At 41.3% G+C, this 19,870-nt stretch overlaps 1 protein-coding gene across 4 annotated transcripts; it reads left to right on the top strand.

The window, feature by feature from the left end:
* The first annotated feature begins 720 nt into the window (after nucleotides 1-720).
* Nucleotides 721-19,462, top strand: ZNF596 (zinc finger protein 596). 4 transcript variants are annotated; one of them, XM_042982808.1, is made up of 7 exons: nucleotides 726-972; nucleotides 1,076-1,304; nucleotides 9,885-9,945; nucleotides 12,004-12,130; nucleotides 12,861-12,956; nucleotides 13,422-13,504; nucleotides 13,939-16,255. In XM_042982808.1, exons 3-7 carry the CDS (start codon nucleotides 9,910-9,912, stop codon nucleotides 15,181-15,183), a joined length of 1,587 nt encoding a protein of 528 aa, XP_042838742.1. In that variant the 5' UTR covers nucleotides 726-972; nucleotides 1,076-1,304; nucleotides 9,885-9,909; the 3' UTR covers nucleotides 15,184-16,255. The 4 variants fall into 4 exon arrangements, with proteins under 4 accessions (XP_015399018.1, XP_042838742.1, XP_015399015.1 ...); XM_015543532.2 differs by lacking the exons at nucleotides 1,076-1,304; nucleotides 13,422-13,504; nucleotides 13,939-16,255 and adding exons at nucleotides 17,804-17,904; nucleotides 19,396-19,462 and having other exon boundaries at nucleotides 721-972; XM_015543529.2 differs by lacking the exon at nucleotides 1,076-1,304.
* Nucleotides 19,463-19,870: the final 408 nt, after the last annotated feature.

The following is a 19,870-nucleotide window of genomic DNA, read 5'->3' as shown; positions in this document are numbered from 1 at the left end:
TCCTGGACACTCAGCCTCCCGCTGAGCACCCCCTGCTCTGGGCCACGTCCCGCCTCTCCCGCCGGCTCTCCGCCAACAGCACAGACCCCGCCTGTCCTGATCGGCCCACTAACTAGCGCCAAGCGCGGCCGCCGGGGTCCCGCGACACCCGTGCCTCCAGCCCGGCGTGTCCAGTCAACCGGGGCTGTGCACAAACCTGTCACCGTAGCGCGGACATACTGGCGCGTACAGTGTAAGAGGCCTCGGGGCTCTAAGTCTCACCTGGATCTGCCCTTAACAGTCACTGCAGGCAGCCGGCTCCTCGGACACCAACACCCCCAAACTCACCTGAACACGCAGCCCGCGTCCTGTGGGACGTAAGGAGCAGGACCGGAAAGGCGGGAGGGAGGGGGACGCGACCACACCACAACCCGGCCCCGCCCCACCCTCGCCACGTCCAACACCGACCCCGCCCCTCCGGAGACGCACCCTCCCTGTTCCCCCTACCTAGGCCCCGAACCACGCGGCCAGGTCCTGCACCGAACCCGCCCCACCGCTTACGTCTCCTTCTGGTCTTTGCTCTTCCTCCCTACACGGGCCCCACCCCTCCGCTTGTGCCCCTTTCGGTCTCAGCTCAACCTCACTGGGCCCCGCCTCAGGCTGGCCACGTCCGGCACCGGCCCCACCCCCACCCCACTCACCCTCCCTAGGCCCCGCCCCACGCTGGTCTCGTCCTACACGGTCCTCGTGACGTTCCGTGCACTCTCCGCTCACCCTCCCTAAGCTCCTCCCCACGCTAGCCTCGTCCTACACCGGCCCTGCCCCTCCACTGTTGTGTGGTCCCCGCTCTCCGCTCACCCTCTCTCAGTGCGGCCCCACGCTGGCCCGCCCCTCGGCAGACGTCCGGCCCCCTCTCTTCCTCCCCAGGCCACGCCCTTCGCGTAATTTCTCACTAACCCGGAAGCGGATTTCCGGAAGAGCAGGTATCGCTCGGTAAGTGAATTGTGGTGTTTGAGGTTTACCTCAGCCCCTTCCCGGCCCCATTCTCCATACCCGGGGCCCACGGATTCCTGCCACTTACTGGTCCCCGCCTCAGGCCCCGTAGCCGCCCGTCAGTCGCGGGGGGAGTTCAGCGTCGCCCTGAGACGCTCAGGACGTCGATCCCTCCGCTCCTCGGTCCTCTGGTCCGTGTCCGTTTCCGCTTGAAGTCGTTCGGAGGCCTCCCACAGAACCCGGTCCTCTTCTGAAACCCTCGCCATCCTCGTCCTCCCGCGGCCGGAAGCACGGTCACCGCCTCAGCGACGCCCGTGGGCCCCGGCCTGACGGTAGAGACCGATCCCGTGCTAGGAACCCCCGTGTACTTAACGCCCCAATCCTGCTCCCGCTGGCTGTGTCTGACGCTGTGTTTGCCCTGTCCACATCCCACTGGAAAAGGGAGCTCTTCCTGGGCAGAGATCAACCGTGATGCCATCCCTTTGAATGTCCAGTTGTGTCCGCAGGATGAGGATACAAGAGGCACAATATAGAGATGGAGGGAGTAAGGGAGAGTCAAGTGGAGGGTGGGAGGTGGGTGGTTGCAATGGACTTTCGCAGGAACAGTGACAGTGAGAAAGAAAGTGACCTGGGGAGAAAATAGTTCAGTATGTGAAAAGAGACAAAAAGATCAGTACGGAAATAGGGACAGAGTATGTACTCAGACTTTGACCAACAGTAGCATTGGGCGATAGGAGGTTGGATTGCAGTCTCATTAATTTTTTTTTAATTTCTAAATTGCTTTCCCTATTAAATTATTTGTCACATTCAAACTATGAGGCCACAGTGCTTTTCCTGTCCGCTATATACTGAAAGTGTTTTGCTGATTAGTAAATAATTTTACAATATTTCTGTGTGCAGTTGTTGGAGATACTGATGATTTTTGTCTTGACATTCAAAACAAAGTTTAAACAGGTATTCTAATACTCAACATCTTCCTTTTTCTCGATATTTTAATTATATGGTCTGAGAGCTAAGGTTTCCAACTAAGTTTGTGATTTCTTTGAATTCCCTTTGCCCTTTTTTGTTGTTATTGTTTCACCAAATATCGTGGGATGGGCTGCATAGTCCTGGAACCTTTGTTCTGACTTGTCTCATCATGATAAATACATTGCTCCAAGGTACTTCCATACCTGCCTGACCTTGTATGTTTCCTCATGCCAATAATTAGGTCTTAATATTCCAGTCTTGATGTATAAATGTGATGTTCTGGTAAAAGGAGAAGTTAAAAGCTTTTAATCAGTATGAGTAAAACCATGAAATAGAGGAGCTGCTCTTGCTCAGGAGACATAGGGGCAGGAATTTTCAGGAGCAGGGGTGAGAAGGGCAAGCCTTACCACTATCAAATGCAATCCGACTCGTGTATAAGGCCGGTAATGGTTACCTCCACTGGCCTCCTTTTCACATCTCTGCCTGGCCCAAAACACACACAGCACAGGGAAGCTGGGGAGGGAAAGCCCAAGAATCTTATAAATAATCGCTGAACAAAGGTATCTCTCTAGTGAGGAGGTAAGGCTCGGCTCTGTGATGGAAAGGCAAAGCACTTGGGATGTTAATGGATGGAAGGGAGCCTGGGAAGCTCAGAGGCTGGAGAAAAGGAAAAGCCTGCACATCCTTCCGTGGTGGTCCCGTGTTCCGCATACACTACAATACAAGAGTGCAAGGACTGTGACTTGAATGGGACACAAAGACTCCCATTCCCACGGCTACCACGTGGCGTGTGGGCTTCACCAGGATTCAGGGCATTGTGAAGCACAAGGTAACGTGTGCTCCTCTCCATTTACAGGTTTATTTTCCCTGTTCCCTGGTGGCTGAGTAGGGAGTAGAGGACCATCCATTCCACGTGCTGGATTTTCCTCCCCACTTGAGTGCTCGTAGCCCAGGAATGGGACAAGTTATTCAAAGACCTGATTGGCATATTTTCCAAACTGGAAAATTCATTTATCTGATTATTACCCTCTCCTTCCTGAAATGGTGTTCTTAGGACATTCTGATCTCTGACCCTCAGGTATCCTGCCTGACACATTTCCTCACTCACCCACGACTTTCCCTCAGAATTCTCCCCACTCCAGACCAGTTCCATCTCACTGTGAGCCAGTGACCTAGAACTTGTGAAGTGGCTGTGTTTAGGGGGTCTTTGTGAGAAGTGCTTCATGCCCAGACATCAAGTAGGGAAAGGACTGGACACCATGGTATCAGTGAGGTTTGCCAACACATATTGTGCACCAAATCTGGATGTACTGTTAGCTCTTTACACACCAGGATTAAAGAAAGTGCACACATGAGTAGTGAATCTCAGGAGTGCCTGAAAAATCCTGGAAAAGAATACCAATAAGGGGAAATTTGTTGCACCCAATTGTGTAATGTATTTGAAGTTTAACAAAGTGAATGTGTGCATTTGAGCTAAAACTATTAACAATTTGCAGTAGAAGGCAGAGATTACAAACCAATAGCCATGACCAAATACTGCGGCACTTCACACATGATGAGTGCTTTATTCACTAATTGTTATTTAAAATCAACCTAAATGTCTGACATAAAGAGGGTTTTAAATTGTTAACAGCACATCCATCCCAGTGAGATTTAGTGTTCAAGGATCTGTAAAGAATCAACGTCTCTGCAGATGGCTGAGGGTTTCTACACTCTGGGTAAGTAGGAGTTTGCTGGGCCAAGAAGTAGCACCTTTCACGTTGTGACAGATTCTGGCCCAGTGACTCCCCCCCCACCCCCAAACTGCAAGGAAATCTTTATCAGTGACCAACTCTTGAGGCATCCCCCCCTGCAAAACCCAGGAATTAATTACATATATACATTACGTGCATACATACATACAGATTTGGATGAAATGACAGCCCTTTGTTTTTATTTTCATTTCACTAGACATGTGTAATTTTTTTTTCGTTTTTGTAGACCTATGTATAATTAATTGTTTTTCCAATTCTTTATTTATTTATTTTGAGAGAGAGAGAGAAAGAGCACAAGCAGGGGAGGGGCAGAAAGAGAGGAGAGAGAGAGTCCTAAGCAGGTTCCATGCTGTCAGCACAGCCTGATGTGGGGCTTACTCTCACAAAGGATGAAATCATGACCTGAGCTGAAATCAGGAGTTAGACACTTCGACCGAGCCACCTAGGCACCCCTCTAATTCATTTTTGATGTGCATTTACATACTATTTTTTATTTTGTGGTTTAACGATATACACACAGGCACTTACACACTTTGGTATTATGTTTTTGTGGTGAAGCCAAAATCCTTTCTTCATGCTTTTTATTTTTCCTGTGGAAGGCATCACCTATTTCACATTTAAAAGTGTTATGTCCCATTCAGTTGTAATATATCATTGAATATTGTTTATTTTAAGTACTTCATTTCAATTGTGTTAAAGTTTCAGATAATGTAGCAATGCCTGGATGGCTCAGTTGGTTAAACGTCTGACTTTGGTTCAGGTCACGATCTTGCAGCTGGTGAGTTTGAGCCCCACTCTGTGCTGACAGCTCAGAGACTGTAACCTGCTTCAGATTCTGTGTGTCTTTCTCTCTTTGCCCCTCCCCTGTTCATGTTCTGTGTTTCTCTCAAAAATAAACATTAAAGTTTCAGATAATGTATTTTCAGATGGAATTTGACCTACTTTCATGTTTTTTCTGTTCCAAATTGTTTTGGCTATAGCCCCACCCAAAATCAAAATTGACACAAAATTGACTTTTAAGATAATTCTCAGTTTGTATGTGAATACATAAAATTTAAATTTAAATTTAAAAATGTAAATTTTTAAAAATTTAAAACTTTTACATTTAGATTGCACCGAATTTCTGTAGTCACTGAGGTTTTTATGTCATGATGTCCTCTAGGTTAAGAATTGGTTTGGCAGCTTTACTCCTGTCATATTATGTCCTCAAAAAGTTTTCAAGACATTTTTATGTGGGTCTACAAAATTATTTCAAATGGAAGCCATAATATTTTGCTGTTGTAAGTAGACTGTGTGTGTGTGTGTGTGTGTGTGTGTGTTTCTTAGTTTTTAAATTATATTAACTAAGCAGTATTGATTTCAGTATATTAAGAATAGCTTTGTCTACTTTTTAAAATATTTGTATTAAGTATGATCATTAAAAAGACTTCTGTTTTTTGGAATTTGAAATCCTGTCTTCAAAGAACAGCTCCTGTTCTGGTTCTTTGGCTCTTCTCTTTCTCTTTTACTTGCCCTGAATCCAGCGTCCTGTGCAGTGGTGAATGGCTGCAGCCCTCACCAGCCCTCCTTTCTCAGCCTTCACTTTAGTGAGACTGCTTCTTTCTCTACTGCTGAATATGTTTGCTGAGCTTTTCTTGATTAGCAAGAATTATTCCCCCCTATTTGACATGATTTTTAAAGATTTGAAATTATTTTGAAAGGTCATATGTTTTTCTAAGGGTCTATTGATGTGATCTAATTATTGGGGTATTTAAAATTATTTAATGAAGGTAATATGTTTTCTAGTATTGAAGCATTCATTATTGCAATAAACTACACTTGACAATGTTGTATAAGTGCTTTGGGAGAAATCACAAATCCATTGTATGGATGGAATCTGATATATATAGTTTATGTATTAAAATTGGCTGATGGCATTGTTCTTCTTTGTGAATGAATATTCATAACATTTTCTTGGAAATTAACCAATTTCTTCTATATTTACAATAACAATATAATTCCTGTTTTTCTTACATTTAAGTTACTGCTTTTAAATGAATACATGGTCTATTTTATTTGCCAATGTTATTTTTTTCATAAGTCCTTTGTAATTGCTTGATTTCACTGTGCAGACTTTTTATTAATTTCTGTCAAATTTGTTTTTTTCATTTCATTATTTACTCTTTTTATTCTTTTATAAATATGTGGTTTATTTGTGAACATCTGAAAACTGAAAAGTCTTCTTTCCTTTTTTCTTCTCTTGGTTTATAAGTGTTTTTAAACTCACTGAAGGTTTTGGCTTTAACTCTTCTCCAGAGGCTTAAAATGTACAGCAATTCTTGCTTGCTTTACACTGTGGCCAACCAAATGCAAAGGTTACATCTCTAAGAAAATATCTTCAGGTTATATGGTAACATAGTGTTGCAACTTAATATTTATGTCTTTATTGTATTTTAAATGCATTCAAGGAGGAACATTTTTTTTAAGTACATACACAGCCTGACTCATGATTAACACAAAGTCTGACTCATAATTAGCGATCGATAATAACTGACAAACTTAAAAATGTATTATTTTTATACTTCCTTTTCTTTTGTTCTCATATGCTTCCACTGCTTTCACTGTCAACACCCTATGCCAGACAAATACCTAAGTATGAAAATTAATCAAACCCTTCCTAATTGCTTTACTGCATTCTTCAGCAAAGACTAATTTGCAAACAAATATCTGTTCCTATTTCTTGCTTGCAATTCTCCAGTGGCTTCCCATTAGCTTTAAAAATTGAAAGAAGAGTCCAATTACAATGACCTTTGGGCCCTGAAATCCACCTGCCTGCCACCATCTCAGGTTCATCCCATTACTCAGCTGCCTGCCAGTATGTTCTCCTTCCCTGGGCACCCTGGGCACTGCAGTGTGTCTACAGTGTTACGCTTGCTCCCTCATGAGGGTGGGGAGGGTGCAGGTACAGGGGTGAGCTTATTTGTATCTCTGCTGAACTTTCTAATGCTTTCCCAAGTAAAATTTTAAGGTATCAGATAAATGATATGTGCATTTTAAGAGTGTTTCCCCACTTCCGCAAATGAAATGTTTTAGTATATGTATATAGAATATCCTTGTCATTATTTCTTTAAAAATCTCTAGTTCTAAACTAGACAACTCCTCAAGAACAGATGATCTCTCTGCTTTATTCGTCCATGTAATTTCATTGTTTGGTATAGTCTTTGACTTGAAACATATTTATTTAAAAATTTTTTAATGTTTAGTTATTTTGAAAGAGAGAGAGACAGCATGAGTGGGGGAGGGGCAGAGAGAGAGGGAGACAAAGAATCTGAGGCAGACTCCAGGCTCTGAGATGTCAGCACAGAGCTGGACGCAGGGCTCGAACTCACAAACTGTGAGATCATGATCTGAGCGAAAGCTGGATGCTTAACTGACTGAGCCACCCAGGTGCCCCTTGAAACATATTTATTAATGACAAAAGGAGATCATCACTTTTTTCTCAAAGACTCAGATGTTGCAGTAAATAGGTTGAAAAGACAGAACATATCAAAGATACATGAAAATCAAAACATTCGTCAACTAATGGTTTTCTACTAAAATAATATATACTAAAGATCTTTTGCTGTCAGAAGATTAAAATGTTTAGAAAACCACAAAGTATTTCTTTTCTTAATTTTTTTTAATGTTTATTTATTTTGGGGAGACAGAGTACAAGCAGGGGAGGGGCAGAGAGAGAGGGAGACACAGAATCCGAAGCAGGCTCCAGGCTTCCAGCTGTCAGCACAAAGCCCAACGTGGGGCTTGAACCCACGAAGTGCAGGATCATGACCTGGGCTGAAGTCGGGCGCTCAACCGACTGAGCCACCCAGGCGCCCCTACAACAAAGTATTTCTTATGGCATCCTCCCTGAAAGGAAAATACATTGTATGATTTTTCCTCCAAAATAATATATTCTATTAGGAATGTCTTAATATCTTAAAATTTTTATTCCTTTGCCATCAGTTTAAAATATATACTATTTAGAGACAGTAGAAATTCCATGGTTGTCAGAGGGTGAAGGTGGGGAAGAGGAATGGGAGTGGTTTAATGGGAAGAAGGTTTCAGGTTTAGAAGATGGAAAGAGTTGTGGAGATAGATGGTGGTGATGTTACACAACATTATGAATGTATTTAACACCACTGGATCATACACTTGAAAATGATTAGAATGAGGGGCACTTGGACTGGAGCAGAGCTCAGTCAGTGGAATGTGTGACTCTTGATCTCAGGGTTGTAAGTTCAAGCCCCACGTTGGGTGTAAAGATTGTTTAAAAATCTTAAAAAACCATGATTAGAATGGTAAATGTTGTATGAATTTTACCACAATAAAATAAAATAGAAAAATATCCTACTTATAGTAAAATCAATTCTTACAGTGATTGTTCACTCTGGAAATAAAACATCAAGTTATATAATTTATTTACTTAGTGGAAAAATCTCATTTTTGGAAAGTGAGGGGAGAAATCAAAGAGTTCAAAGGCATGGAGAAGATTTGAAATATTTAAGGAACATGGAAGACTTACTAGTTACCAAACAAGAACAGTGTTGCCAGATATATGTGGATGCCACTGTGAGTTGTGACTTCACATATAGAGAAGGGTCAGTATTCTAATGCTGTGCTGCCAGATACAGTCATGGAACAGGCAGGTATTTGGAGTTCCTTTCTGTTGGGGCCTTGATTAGCAGATATAATGAAAAAGACATAAATGACGTTAGTCTGGGCAAATATCTATCGAAATGGGTGACAGAATTAAACTGGGCAGTAACAATGAGGAGGGCTGGAGGCTAACATTTAGGAATTCTGGCAGTGCCATGGTTCTTACGTGGTAGAAAATATGGACACAGGGACAAATTTTATGAAAAAAACAGTAAGATAAAAACAGGGTGGCACCTCTGATCGTTAATGTTAGGGGTACTATTCCAGGTAAAATCTGGGTGGGATGTGTAACCCTTAAAGAATCTGATATTAGGAGGCAGGAAAGGAAAAATCAAATTCTACCTATACCACTTTCTAACATATGCTTATGTGTATGTATATGCTGGTGTGTGTGTAGTTGTGTCCTATGACTAAAGTTTCCTGGACTGATGATGATGGCATTGATTAATAAATTAATAACAAAACCATAACTAGCACAATTATTTTGAGAAATAAATGAACAACTGTATGTAAATTTCCAAGCACAAAGTCACATAAACTAAAACTATTGTTATCTTGTCTTGATGTGAGATACAAATGGGTGAGTTGAACCCACTTATGTTTATGACTTATTATCATTTCTCCATGAAATATACTTACTATGGATGTTTTAGGGGGAGGATTTACAATTTATAAATGTTTTCAGAGATCTACACATACAGAAAATCAAACCATGAAATTCAGGAAAGTTGTATCTAATGCAGATTTCAGTGAACAATTTTCTAAAACTTTAGTTGGAGTAAATAAATGCCCTCCTAAAATCCTTTCATTGTATAATTTCTGGGAGTACTACCCTGTAAAGATTGTTAGACATGACAATAATGCCATAACCCACATGTTCCTACAGTTTTCTGATGCAGGGGATTTTAAGGGTTAAATATGTGGCATGGGTGTCATTGATCCTCAAAATGAAGTAAGTCACTGAATTGATTAACCTTACCATAAAATGCATTCTTAATTCTGTTGTTTCATAACCAAACCCATTCAGAACAAATCGAAAGGTAAATGTTGAGGGAGTGATATTGCTGGAGACCCTTCTTGGAGGAGACCATGATTGATACGGAATTCAGAGGGCTGAGGGCAGGGAAGAATAGGAATGGAGTGAGATACCAGAGGGCTGAGGAGCCAAGGAAAGTGCTGGTCGGTACACAAACTAATACCTCAGCCTGAGAACTTTCACAAGGGTTCCACATATGCCAGAAATCCTATTTTGGAATCAGGAGGAAGTGGGTTTTCACATTCTTCCTAAATTGAGGGTACTTCTATCTTCTCTCCAAGCAACAAGAGTCAGAGCCTTAACTTTTCCCCTGGTAGTGGAGAGCCATCCCCCTGCAACCCCATTTCCTTTGGAGTACAGTGCATGTTTCTGTCGTTTGTGCTGGGGATCACTTCCAGGTAAAGAACTGGGGCTTCATAACAAGTGGGTATGGAAAATGTGGGCAACTGGAGTTTCATGGCTCCTTTCTCCTTCCTCAGCTTTGCCTCCTGTTGCTTGGACTGTATGAGTGAAAACCCAGAAGACAGAATGGAATCACAAGTGAGTAGGGAATTATTCTTTCTACTGAAATATCATGTCCATTGCCATCATATGGCTATGTATCTCCTACAAGCATTCATGTTCTAAGTACACTCAAGTTTTTCAAGAATCTGAACTTGAAGTTTTCCAAGAACTATGAAATTAAGGATTCTTCATGTGGTAATTTCCTTCCCAATGTTACACTAAGATATCAGCCTAGTTTAATGCCGGGTATTTACAAGACAGGTATCAGAGATTTTCTTTTTCCATATCCATCCCATGGCCTTCTTGGCACCAAAAATACACTCGTTAACCATTTTATTGACTATATTGGGCTTAGGATTGAGGTCAGTGCAGGTGATAAAGATGATTAAGAGCAAAACCTTACAGCCCAATAGGGAGGCAGCTGTTCCCACAGGTGAGCTCCAATGCAGTATCCTATGTGCTTGCTGCAGGGAGTGCTAATTAATATTGAGGGAAGATGAATGGTGGTCATGCTGGAGAAGCCAATGAGGAGTCATTCTCTTTTTTTCCCCCAAATTTAAACCTTGTAAAAGTTTTGATAGAATGTATTTGTACTTTTTGAAATTTATGAAAGAGAAAACAAATTCTCATTACTTCTCATGTACCAAATCCTACTTTTCCCCTCTTTGTAATTTCCCTCTGTTCACATTTGGTAACTGGAAACAATGTATAGGGAGTATGGTTTTCTTAGTTTTGGCTGTAATTCAGTAAAAGCATAGGAGGTAAAATAAAATTTAAGGACCTCTGGAAACTTTTGATGAGTTGAAGAGACAAGAACAATACTGGCTTTAAGTATGCTTGGACTGAGACACAAGATAAAGAAACAAAAAACAGTGTTAACTGCTATTGGGAGGACTCAGGCCATAGGAAGGGTCAGGAAATACTATCTTTCATTACACAAGTCTCAGAGCCTCTGGCTTGTGCTCATGAACCATTTAGCTTTATACTTTATAATGAACAATGTAGTTATGTGAAGGTTAAAGGATGTGCCTGCTGATCTCCCATCTTGTATGAATTCTTTTCAGTTTTGCAGAATTATGGACAGTGCTTCAATATCATCTGACATTTATTGAATAATAAAACTAGAAGTTGTGTTTAGTGAAATATTTGCTAGGGGTGCCTGGGTAGCTCAGTCACTTGAGCATCCAACTCTTGATTTCAGCTCAGGTCATGATCTTACAGACCTGAGTTTAGGCTCCACACTTTGGTCTCTCTCTCTCTCTTTCTCTCTTTCTCTCTGCCTCTCCCACACTCACTCACGTGCGTATGTGTGCATGCACATGCTCTCTCAAAAGCATTTAAAATTTTCTAAAAATTAAAAAAAAGAAATGTTTGTTCATTAGCAGTTTGCTATGTCATTGGATCTTTAAGAACTCGTAAAAGGTCACTACACCATTTCATGGATGATGAAACTGAAGTCATAAAGAGGAATAATCTAATCATAGTACTTAAAAAGTGGCAGGTTGTATATAATGAGTCCATAGATTTTTTGAAATTGGTGGAGAATAGTGTTTTAAGTTTTCAGGAGAAACTTTTATACTCATGATGTGAAGGCCTTTTTTTTTTTTTTTTAAATAAAGTTTATTTTGAGACAGAGAGAAGCAGCACAAGTGGGGTAGGGGAAGAGAGAGAGGGAGAGATTGAGAATCCCAAGGAGGCTTCACACTGTCAGCGCAGAGCCTGATGCAGGGCTCAAACTCACAAAACTGTGAGGTCATAACCAAGAGTCAGACACTTAACCAACTGAGCCACCTGGGTAACCCGAACTGGAAGTCTTAATTACAAGTTTATTGGGAAATTCTCAGGTTATATTATGCCACATCTCATTTGATATCTCTTTATAATGAAAGTTATGTATTTAGAATGTGTATGCCTGTGGGTCTATCTGAAAGTCAGATGTCCAGGTGTGCACTGCAAATGATGACCGAACCCAGCATCCTATTTGAATGTTCTGTACCTGCAGCCCCCACTTCCTTAGTGCTGTTACATATACCACCCTCCCCTGAATATTGGCAGAAATGGCCCTGTCTGAAAACAATGTCCATAATGCTCTAGGAATCAGTGACCTTTGAGGATGTAGCTGTAGACTTTACCCAGGAAGAGTGGACCCTACTGGACTGGTCCCAGAGGAAACTCTTCAGAGATGTGATGCTGGAGAACATAAGTCATCTAGTCTCAGTTGGTGAGTCTCTTACTATTTATCATGTATGTATACGTTTATCCATTCACTCATTCATTCAACAGCCATGTAGAAGAGCTTCCTCATTTCTCACCGCAGATTCTGTCTTGATTCTTTCTTAACTCTCACAACTACCTTACAGCAGTCTTCTTCACGTTTTACTTTGTCATCCCACTAGAATGTAATCTTCCTCACACAATTTCATGCCATTCTTGCTACTTAATCTCCAGAACACTCAAACAGTGGTGAGAACTAATTATTTTTGAATTGATAGCTAAATGTATTGACTTTTTAAAAAAGAATTTTTTTCCTGTGGGGGCTGTGGTTAGATCAGACCACAGTATTAAAAAAAAAAACAAAACAAAACAAAAAACTTTTCCACATAGAATCTAGATGTTTCTGGTGGAGTTATTATTTGTTGGATTTGTTTGGGATACAGTATTCAAACACTGTGAGAACTTGTATCTTCTCACTGTATTAAAATATCGAAGATTGCACGGTTTGTCTTTGAACTTGGTTGGGTGTCAGTCATAGGTCCTTAATGTCTTTGGGAACAAGTGAAGAGTTAAGCTTTTGTTGGTGAAGGACTATCCATGTTGTTTCCAACATATTCTTCCCTGGGATGACTTTTAGAGGTTACCTTATTCTTTCTCATTAGTTGGCCCTATATTGATGATCATGTACTGTTTGGGGCACAAAACCCAAAATTTGATTATCTTTTTTCTACTAACAGGCAAACAACTCTACAAATCAGATACAATTTTCCACTTGGAACAAGGAGAGCAACTTTCCACAGAAGGGATAGGTTTGCTGCAATGCCAGAGTCTAGGTGAGCTACATGAAGAACCTAGTCAGTGAGCAGGCCCTAAGAATCATGAAATGAAATTTAGTGACTTTTTTAAGATAGACAATGTGATGGGGGAAATTTCTTCAGATGTTGACATTATACTTTATAGGTGTCAATTTCTATTCTGTCTTTGGCTTGGGGAGGGTAATAGTTATGTACTTACTGGTTACAATTCACAAAAATGTCCCTGTTTCTTTCTTCTATGAAGATTTTCCCTCTCTTTTCATTCCCAAATTGTCATCTCCATCTTATGTTTCTCATATTTCAGTCCTGAAAATGTCAACTGCTGATGTCCTATAATTGTTTCTTCTTAAAGTATTCCTTAATTTGGCATTTTTCCTTCCCATCTCTGTTAGTATTTGAAACCTATTCAAATGAGCATTTAGTGTCTTCAGCATTTTAATTCCCTCAATGTCACTGTGGCAATTTTTTCCCCAATCTTTTCAGATAGGGAAGATGATCTTAAAAAACAAGAAATAATATTCATGCAACATATCTACAAGAAGGACACGACATTAATCAGTGCAATGGTAAGCTTTAAGGGTGTGGACCTGTTCTTACAAATGATCTGGGTATTGAATAAGTAAGGAATTGGGCATAGTTACACAACCATAATTGAGATTGGAATCAAGGGCTTTCACAGTAGGAAGTTTTGGTTAGTTTGATTTTAGGGAAGAAATTAATCTGAGGTCAAAACCATACTTGAGTTCTTGTAAAGAGATAGCTGCATAATCATGACTTATACCTAACAGTTGAAACCTAATAATGATATCTGTGCATTTGGGATGCTACAAAAATCTCTTTGCTTGCTGGAATGTAATACCCTGTGTTTACGTAACTAATATAAAAAGTTTTGTAGGACTGTCACTGAATGATGACTGTAGAATTTATACATAGATGAAATGAAGGAAGGAATAAATATGAGCAAATTTTTAACAGTCTCTCATTTCCTTTCAAAAACCAGAAATCTCACACCCAAGAAGATCCTTTTGAATGCAATGATTTTGGAGAAAATTTTACTGAAATATTAACGTGGACTCAATATGTGGTACCTAAAATGGGAAAGAATCCCTATATCGGCAACAAATGTGGACAAGACAGCAGTTATTTGACATCCATTAATATACATAAGCAGAGTCATGCTACAAGTAAACCATATGAATGTCATCAAGGTGGGAATGCCTTTATTCAAAGCTCTGCCCTTAGACAACCCAATAATACTCAAAATGGAGAGAAAACATTTGAATGTCATGAATGTGGGAAAGCTTTTGGAAAAAGTTCTAACCTTAGGCGACATGAGCTGATTCACACTGGAGTGAAACCGCATGGATGTCATCTATGTGGGAAAGCCTTCACTCATTGTTCTGACCTTAGAAAACATGAGAGAATTCACACTGGAGAGAAATCATATGGATGTCATCTGTGTGGGAAAGCCTTCAGTAAGAGTTATAACCTTAGACGACATGAGATGATTCACACTAGAAAAAAACCTCATGAATGTCATCTATGTGGGAAAGCCTTCACTCATTGTTCTGACCTTAACAAACATGAAAGAACTCACTTTGGAGAGAAACCATATGGATGCCATCTATGTGGGAAGACATTCAGTAAAACATCTTACCTTAGACAACATGAGCGAACTCATAATGGACAGAAACCGTATGAATGTCACCTCTGTGGGAAGGCATTCACTCATTGTTCTCACCTTAGAAAACATGAGAGAACTCACACTGGAGAGAAACCATATGAATGTCATCTATGTGGGAAAGCCTTCACTGAATCTTCTGTCCTTAGACGACATGAGAGAACCCACACTGGAGAGAAACCGTATGAATGTCATCTGTGTTGGAAAGCCTTCACTGACTCATCTGTCCTTAAACGACATGAGAGAACTCACACTGGGGAGAAACCATATGAATGTCACCTATGTGGGAAAGCTTTCAATCACTCTTCTGTCCTTAGACGACATGAGAGAACTCACACTGGTGAGAAACCATACGAATGCAATGTATGTGGGAAAGCCTTCAATAGAAGCTATAACTTTAGACTGCATAAGAGAATCCACACTGGAGAAAAACCATATAAATGTTATGTATGTGGGAAAGCCTTCAGTAAATATTTTAACCTTAGACAACACGAGAAAACACATTTAAAGGTAATAAATGCAGAAGATTCACCACCTATAGCTTCAAGCTATAAACACACTTGAGGGCCGAAACACTTTGTAATACGTATGGGAGAGCCTTTATTCATCCTTATGACTTCACTCAACTGAAGTTAATCCAAAATGGGAGAGAATCCATATATGGGCCATCTGTATGACGAAGCCTTTCGATAATGGACTGACCTGGGAGTCAATATATGACCTGGGAGAATGTAAATGAAGTGAGTGTGGAAGAATTTTCATCCACAGTTCTGTTAAAGTGGAGAAGTCACATGTCAGAGATAAATCTATGTCAGTAATCAATGTAGAAATACTTTTCATTTATCCTTTAAATAAATTGCACAGGAAAGATTCTAGATCAGTAATCACTTTGTACTCATTCAATTGAGCAACACACTTGCATGCAGAAGAAAACTCAGTGATGTGTATCTGCTAAAACAAGAAATAAGTGGGAAAGAATCATTACTGGGAAGACGAGAATTTTGTTGCCAAAGGGTTTTGTTCAGTGAGAAGTAGGACATGAAAGTGGCTGAAGACATTCTGGAGTATCCTATTTCCTGAGTGCCTCATATACTTACAATAATCTCTGTAGTGACAAAAAACACTGGCAAAGCTGAAAGCAGAAGCAAAGACAATCTGACCTTGCCTATATCCCCATCACAACAGCTACAAATCCACAAATCACCAAGTAAGAATGAGACCTGGGAGTCCCAGCACCTCCCACATGCAAATGCAGAAAGCTAGGAAAGTAGTTGGTGCTTCTCTACTGCCAGGATAACAAGAGAAGGCCAAGTCATTAGTACTCATTTGAACATGATTAGTAATCCTGCTTCACAAGTGGCAAAAAAGAGAATGTAGATGCTTATTATTAATTTATAATATTATTATGAGGGAGTATGCAATGCCCTTTTCAATCCCCCACTTTATTTCTGTTCTTTGGTTTGAATATTATATATTATTTTTGTGTCCTCAAACTGACTTTTGTTTTCAGTGTGTAAAGTCTATTAAACTCCATTAATGTCGGAGGACATAGTTTCTGAAACCTAGAACTACTAAATTTCTCCATCTTTTCATATTTCTTATAACTTCTTTTTAGTGTAATATAAAATTTTCCTAATTCCAGTCTCAAGATACATGTGGATTTGTTCATTTTGTCTTTTTTATTTTTCCATTACCTTTCCTGTTTTGCAATGATCTGTTTTTTTTGTTGTTTTTTTGTTTGTTTGATTGATTTCACACGTGGTCTTAAAAAAAGGAAGGGGCTGAAGTTGATATTGTTTTACCTAGAGAAGTTTATTATTCTCTTACATCATTTCTTTCATTCAGGAATTGAAATAGTCATAAAAACGGGGCACCTGGGTGGCTCAGCTGGTTAAGCATGCAACTCAGTTTCAGCTCAGGTCATAATCTCAGTTTGTGAGTTTGAGCCCACATCGGGCTTTGTGCTGACTGCATGGAGCCTGGTTGGATTCTCTCTCTTCTGCTCCTCCCCTATTCATGCTCGCTCGCTCGCTCTCTCTCAAAATAACCTTAAAAATTACACTCAGGTTAGGTTACAGCTTTGATTTTATTCAAACATCCATGCCTTTCAGGTCATTCTTCTAAACTTATTGAAGACACCTTCTTAAGTACTATGAACTGAGAAGCTAAAATGCTTTCTTTTCCTCTGTATCCCCACCTAAAAAATCTATGGGGAAAAGGATCCCAGTATTGGACATTCTCTATATTTCAATCAGCCTATGCCAGCCCACATGTTTACATATCGATCTACTTGTTATTCCCTGGTAGTGAACTTCTGCCTATGAGTTTCACTGTGTGTACTAAGCAAATTCACCCAGGTGTGGAAATCAGAGGACCTCTTCTCTTCCTGGAATTGTGGTTCTTACAGCCCTCTCTGATTCCACAAATCTCTGAATTTGGAACAATATAACTTTTATTCTTTAATTTCCTCTTGTGTGTCTTGTCTCTCTACTCACACATCTTACCTGGAAGCAGAAGCCTCAATATTTTGCTTAAACAAAGTGAAACTAGCATTGTGGCAGCAGGCCTGTGAAACTTACTGGGGCTGTGGTGAAGGGAAGGCCAGATCCTGACCAGTGAAAAACTAGAATCCAGGATCTGAATGGTTCAGAGCTGGGGAAACCTGTGTGCACTTGTGATGGGGGCTGTGAGTGGGAGGGTTGTTGAGTTTGGACACAACGTTGGGGACCGAGTTATGAAGATATGTGGTGGAAAGCCTATAGGTTGGGGGATCAAAGATCCTAAACTCTCCACCAGGGGAAAGGACCAAGGCCACTTTGAAGCAACAATCCCAAGGTGAAAATGTGAGGTGATATGTGTTAGAGGAAGGAGGGGGAGGTACAGAAACACCTGAGAGCAGGGTAGATGAGGCACGGACTGCTGACACTGGCCATTTGTTTCTCAAGGCCCAGCACCACCTGACCCAAGCCTCACAGTCCCTGCCCCTTCCTGGGTGAGGAGGGATCTTTGGCCACACCCCTCTTTGACCAACACCACCTGCCCTACAGTTTCCTGCTGAGCTAGAAGCAGATTTCCTGGAGCAAATGTGCCACTCTAGTGGGGTGGACCAGGTGCTCCTGTCTTTGAGATTCAAATCCTGCATCCATTGGCCCCCTCCCCACCCATTCTCCACATCTGGTTGCAGGGGTCCCTGCAGACATCACAGTCCATGTACCTGTCCATACCATCATCAGAGAGGCCCACATCATCCTGAGAGGCTCAGGATACTGGTCATTCTGCTGCCAGGTAGGACTCATTTTGTTTCTGGTTAAGAAGTAATGGGAAGCTATCCCTGTCTGCACTTTCTGCCTTTCGGCTTTTCATGGACTCCTGTCCCAATCAATGTCAGGTCACAATTAAGGGAAATGGATTATTGCCCTTCACCACCCATCAAACCTGTTGGCACTTAAGACCACCCCCCAGATGCCATGCCAACCCCAGCCTTAGGATTCTGCAGACCCCAGTCCTCTCCTGAGACCCCTTTTTTCTTGGGAGCTGCACCCGGCTGCTTCTTAGGCCCTCCCTTCAGTCTACCTTAAAGGAGGTCCCTGAGCCTTGGACAGGGGAGGTCACCAACCTCTCCTGACATCCCATGTCCTGTCCCAAACTTCACCTTCCTTGCTGTGCCTGGCATGGTGTGTTTACATTCCCAGTGTTTCACTGGAAAGTGAACTCTTCCCAGGAGGTGGGCATCTTTAGTACATCCATACAGATGTCTGAGTTGCATGTGAGGATAAGGAAGAAAGAACATATCAAAGAGGGAAAACAAGTGAGACAGAATAAGTCAGAGAAAGTGAGGTGGAATGAAAGTAAAATAAAGGTTGGGTGGTGGGGGAGAGTGGGTCCAATGAACTCATGAAGATATAATGGGAGCAAAATAAGTGATCTGGATGGGGCAGCTGGGTGGCTCAGTCAGTTGGGTGTTCGACTTTGGCTCAGGTCATGATCTCGCAGTTCGTGGGTTCAAGCCCCACATCGGGCTCCGTGCTGACAGCACAGCAACCTGGAGCCTGCTTTGGATTCTGTCTCCCTCTCTCTCTCTCTGTCCCTCCCCCACTCGTGCTCTGCCTCTCTCAAAAATAAATAAACATTAAAAAAAAAAATAAGTGATATGGACAAGAATCAGTGGGATAAATGAAAATAGGTAAAAATGGGAAGAACAGAGATAGAAGAGGACAGAATAGAAGCAGGCCTTAAACAACAGCAGCACAGGGGACAAAGGGGGCGGATGCCATAATCATTACATTTTAAAAATTGTTCTAAATTACTTCTCCCTCAAAATTTATTGTGTCACATATGAAAAGCACTCAGTGTTTTTCAGTATAATATACTGGAAATATTCTTCAGTCCTTGTTAAACAATTTTGGATCATTTCAATATACAGGGTGTAAGGATATTAGATTTTTTATATAAGTCAGTAAAACCTTGTTTAACCAGTTACTCTAATATTCAGCACCATCCTTCCTCTCCTTATGGGATCTTCGGACTTAATAAACAGTAAGCTCAACATTCAACATGATTAATGGATTGCATAAAGTCATTTCTGTAGCAGACTTTTCAGGGTTTCCTGGATCTTTTACTTATAATTTTATGCAAACATAAAAACTTTCCTTCGTACCCTCTTTTTTTGCCTTCCTGTGAAAGGACTCCCTATTTTGTTGTTATGAGATATTACTTTCTGAGAAAACAGACTTCATCAATATGCCAGAATAATTTTCTATTGTCTTCCTCTTAAAGAACACTGATTGGACAATCATCCATGGATGAGAGGGCCTGTGTGGAAATCCAGGAGTCCAGCGGAGAAGCTCCAGCACACTGTTGGAGCAAGAAAAAAGAAGACTGGATGCATTAAAAAGGACAAGAGCCCAAAGTTTCACCCTTCCCCAGGATGGCACATCTCAGTGGCCAAGAGGCCATCCTGGCCCATGTCTTCTCCCATGGGGGAAAGGGACAGCATGTGAGTGACGTGCTCCTCTAGCTGTGTGGGATGCTGCCAAAGAAACCCAGTTCTTTCTACAGTACTGGGATGTGCTGCATGACTTGGAACTGGGAAGCACCTGTGAGAAGAGCACATGGAGCTCTTTGAGGAGAGGTGTGGACCTCAAAGAGGTGTGGACCCTACTAACTCCATAGCAGACTCTATCAGGAAGCATGTCCACAAGCTGCCAGGGACACTGCACTTCTAGACACCCCAGTTGATATAAGAGTTCCC

Source organism: Panthera tigris, chromosome B1 (assembly GCF_018350195.1).
Source record: "Panthera tigris isolate Pti1 chromosome B1, P.tigris_Pti1_mat1.1, whole genome shotgun sequence".
Taxonomy (NCBI): Eukaryota; Metazoa; Chordata; class Mammalia; order Carnivora; family Felidae; genus Panthera; species Panthera tigris.
The sequence above is the reverse complement of the archived record's forward strand: the minus strand, read 5'-3'. Positions and strand labels throughout refer to the sequence as shown.

What these genes read in the sequence shown, in the direction of transcription:
- ZNF596 (XM_015543529.2), top strand. Translation starts at nt 9,910, where the DNA reads ATGAGTGAAAACCCAGAAGACAGAATGGAATCACAA. An exon ending in AAGACAGAATGGAATCACAA is followed by an intron (nt 9,946 to 12,003) that starts GTGAGTAGGGAA and finishes ATAATGCTCTAG; the next exon opens with GAATCAGTGACCTTTGAGGA. An exon ending in GCTGCAATGCCAGAGTCTAG is followed by an intron (nt 12,957 to 13,421) that starts GTGAGCTACATG and finishes CAATCTTTTCAG; the next exon opens with ATAGGGAAGATGATCTTAAA.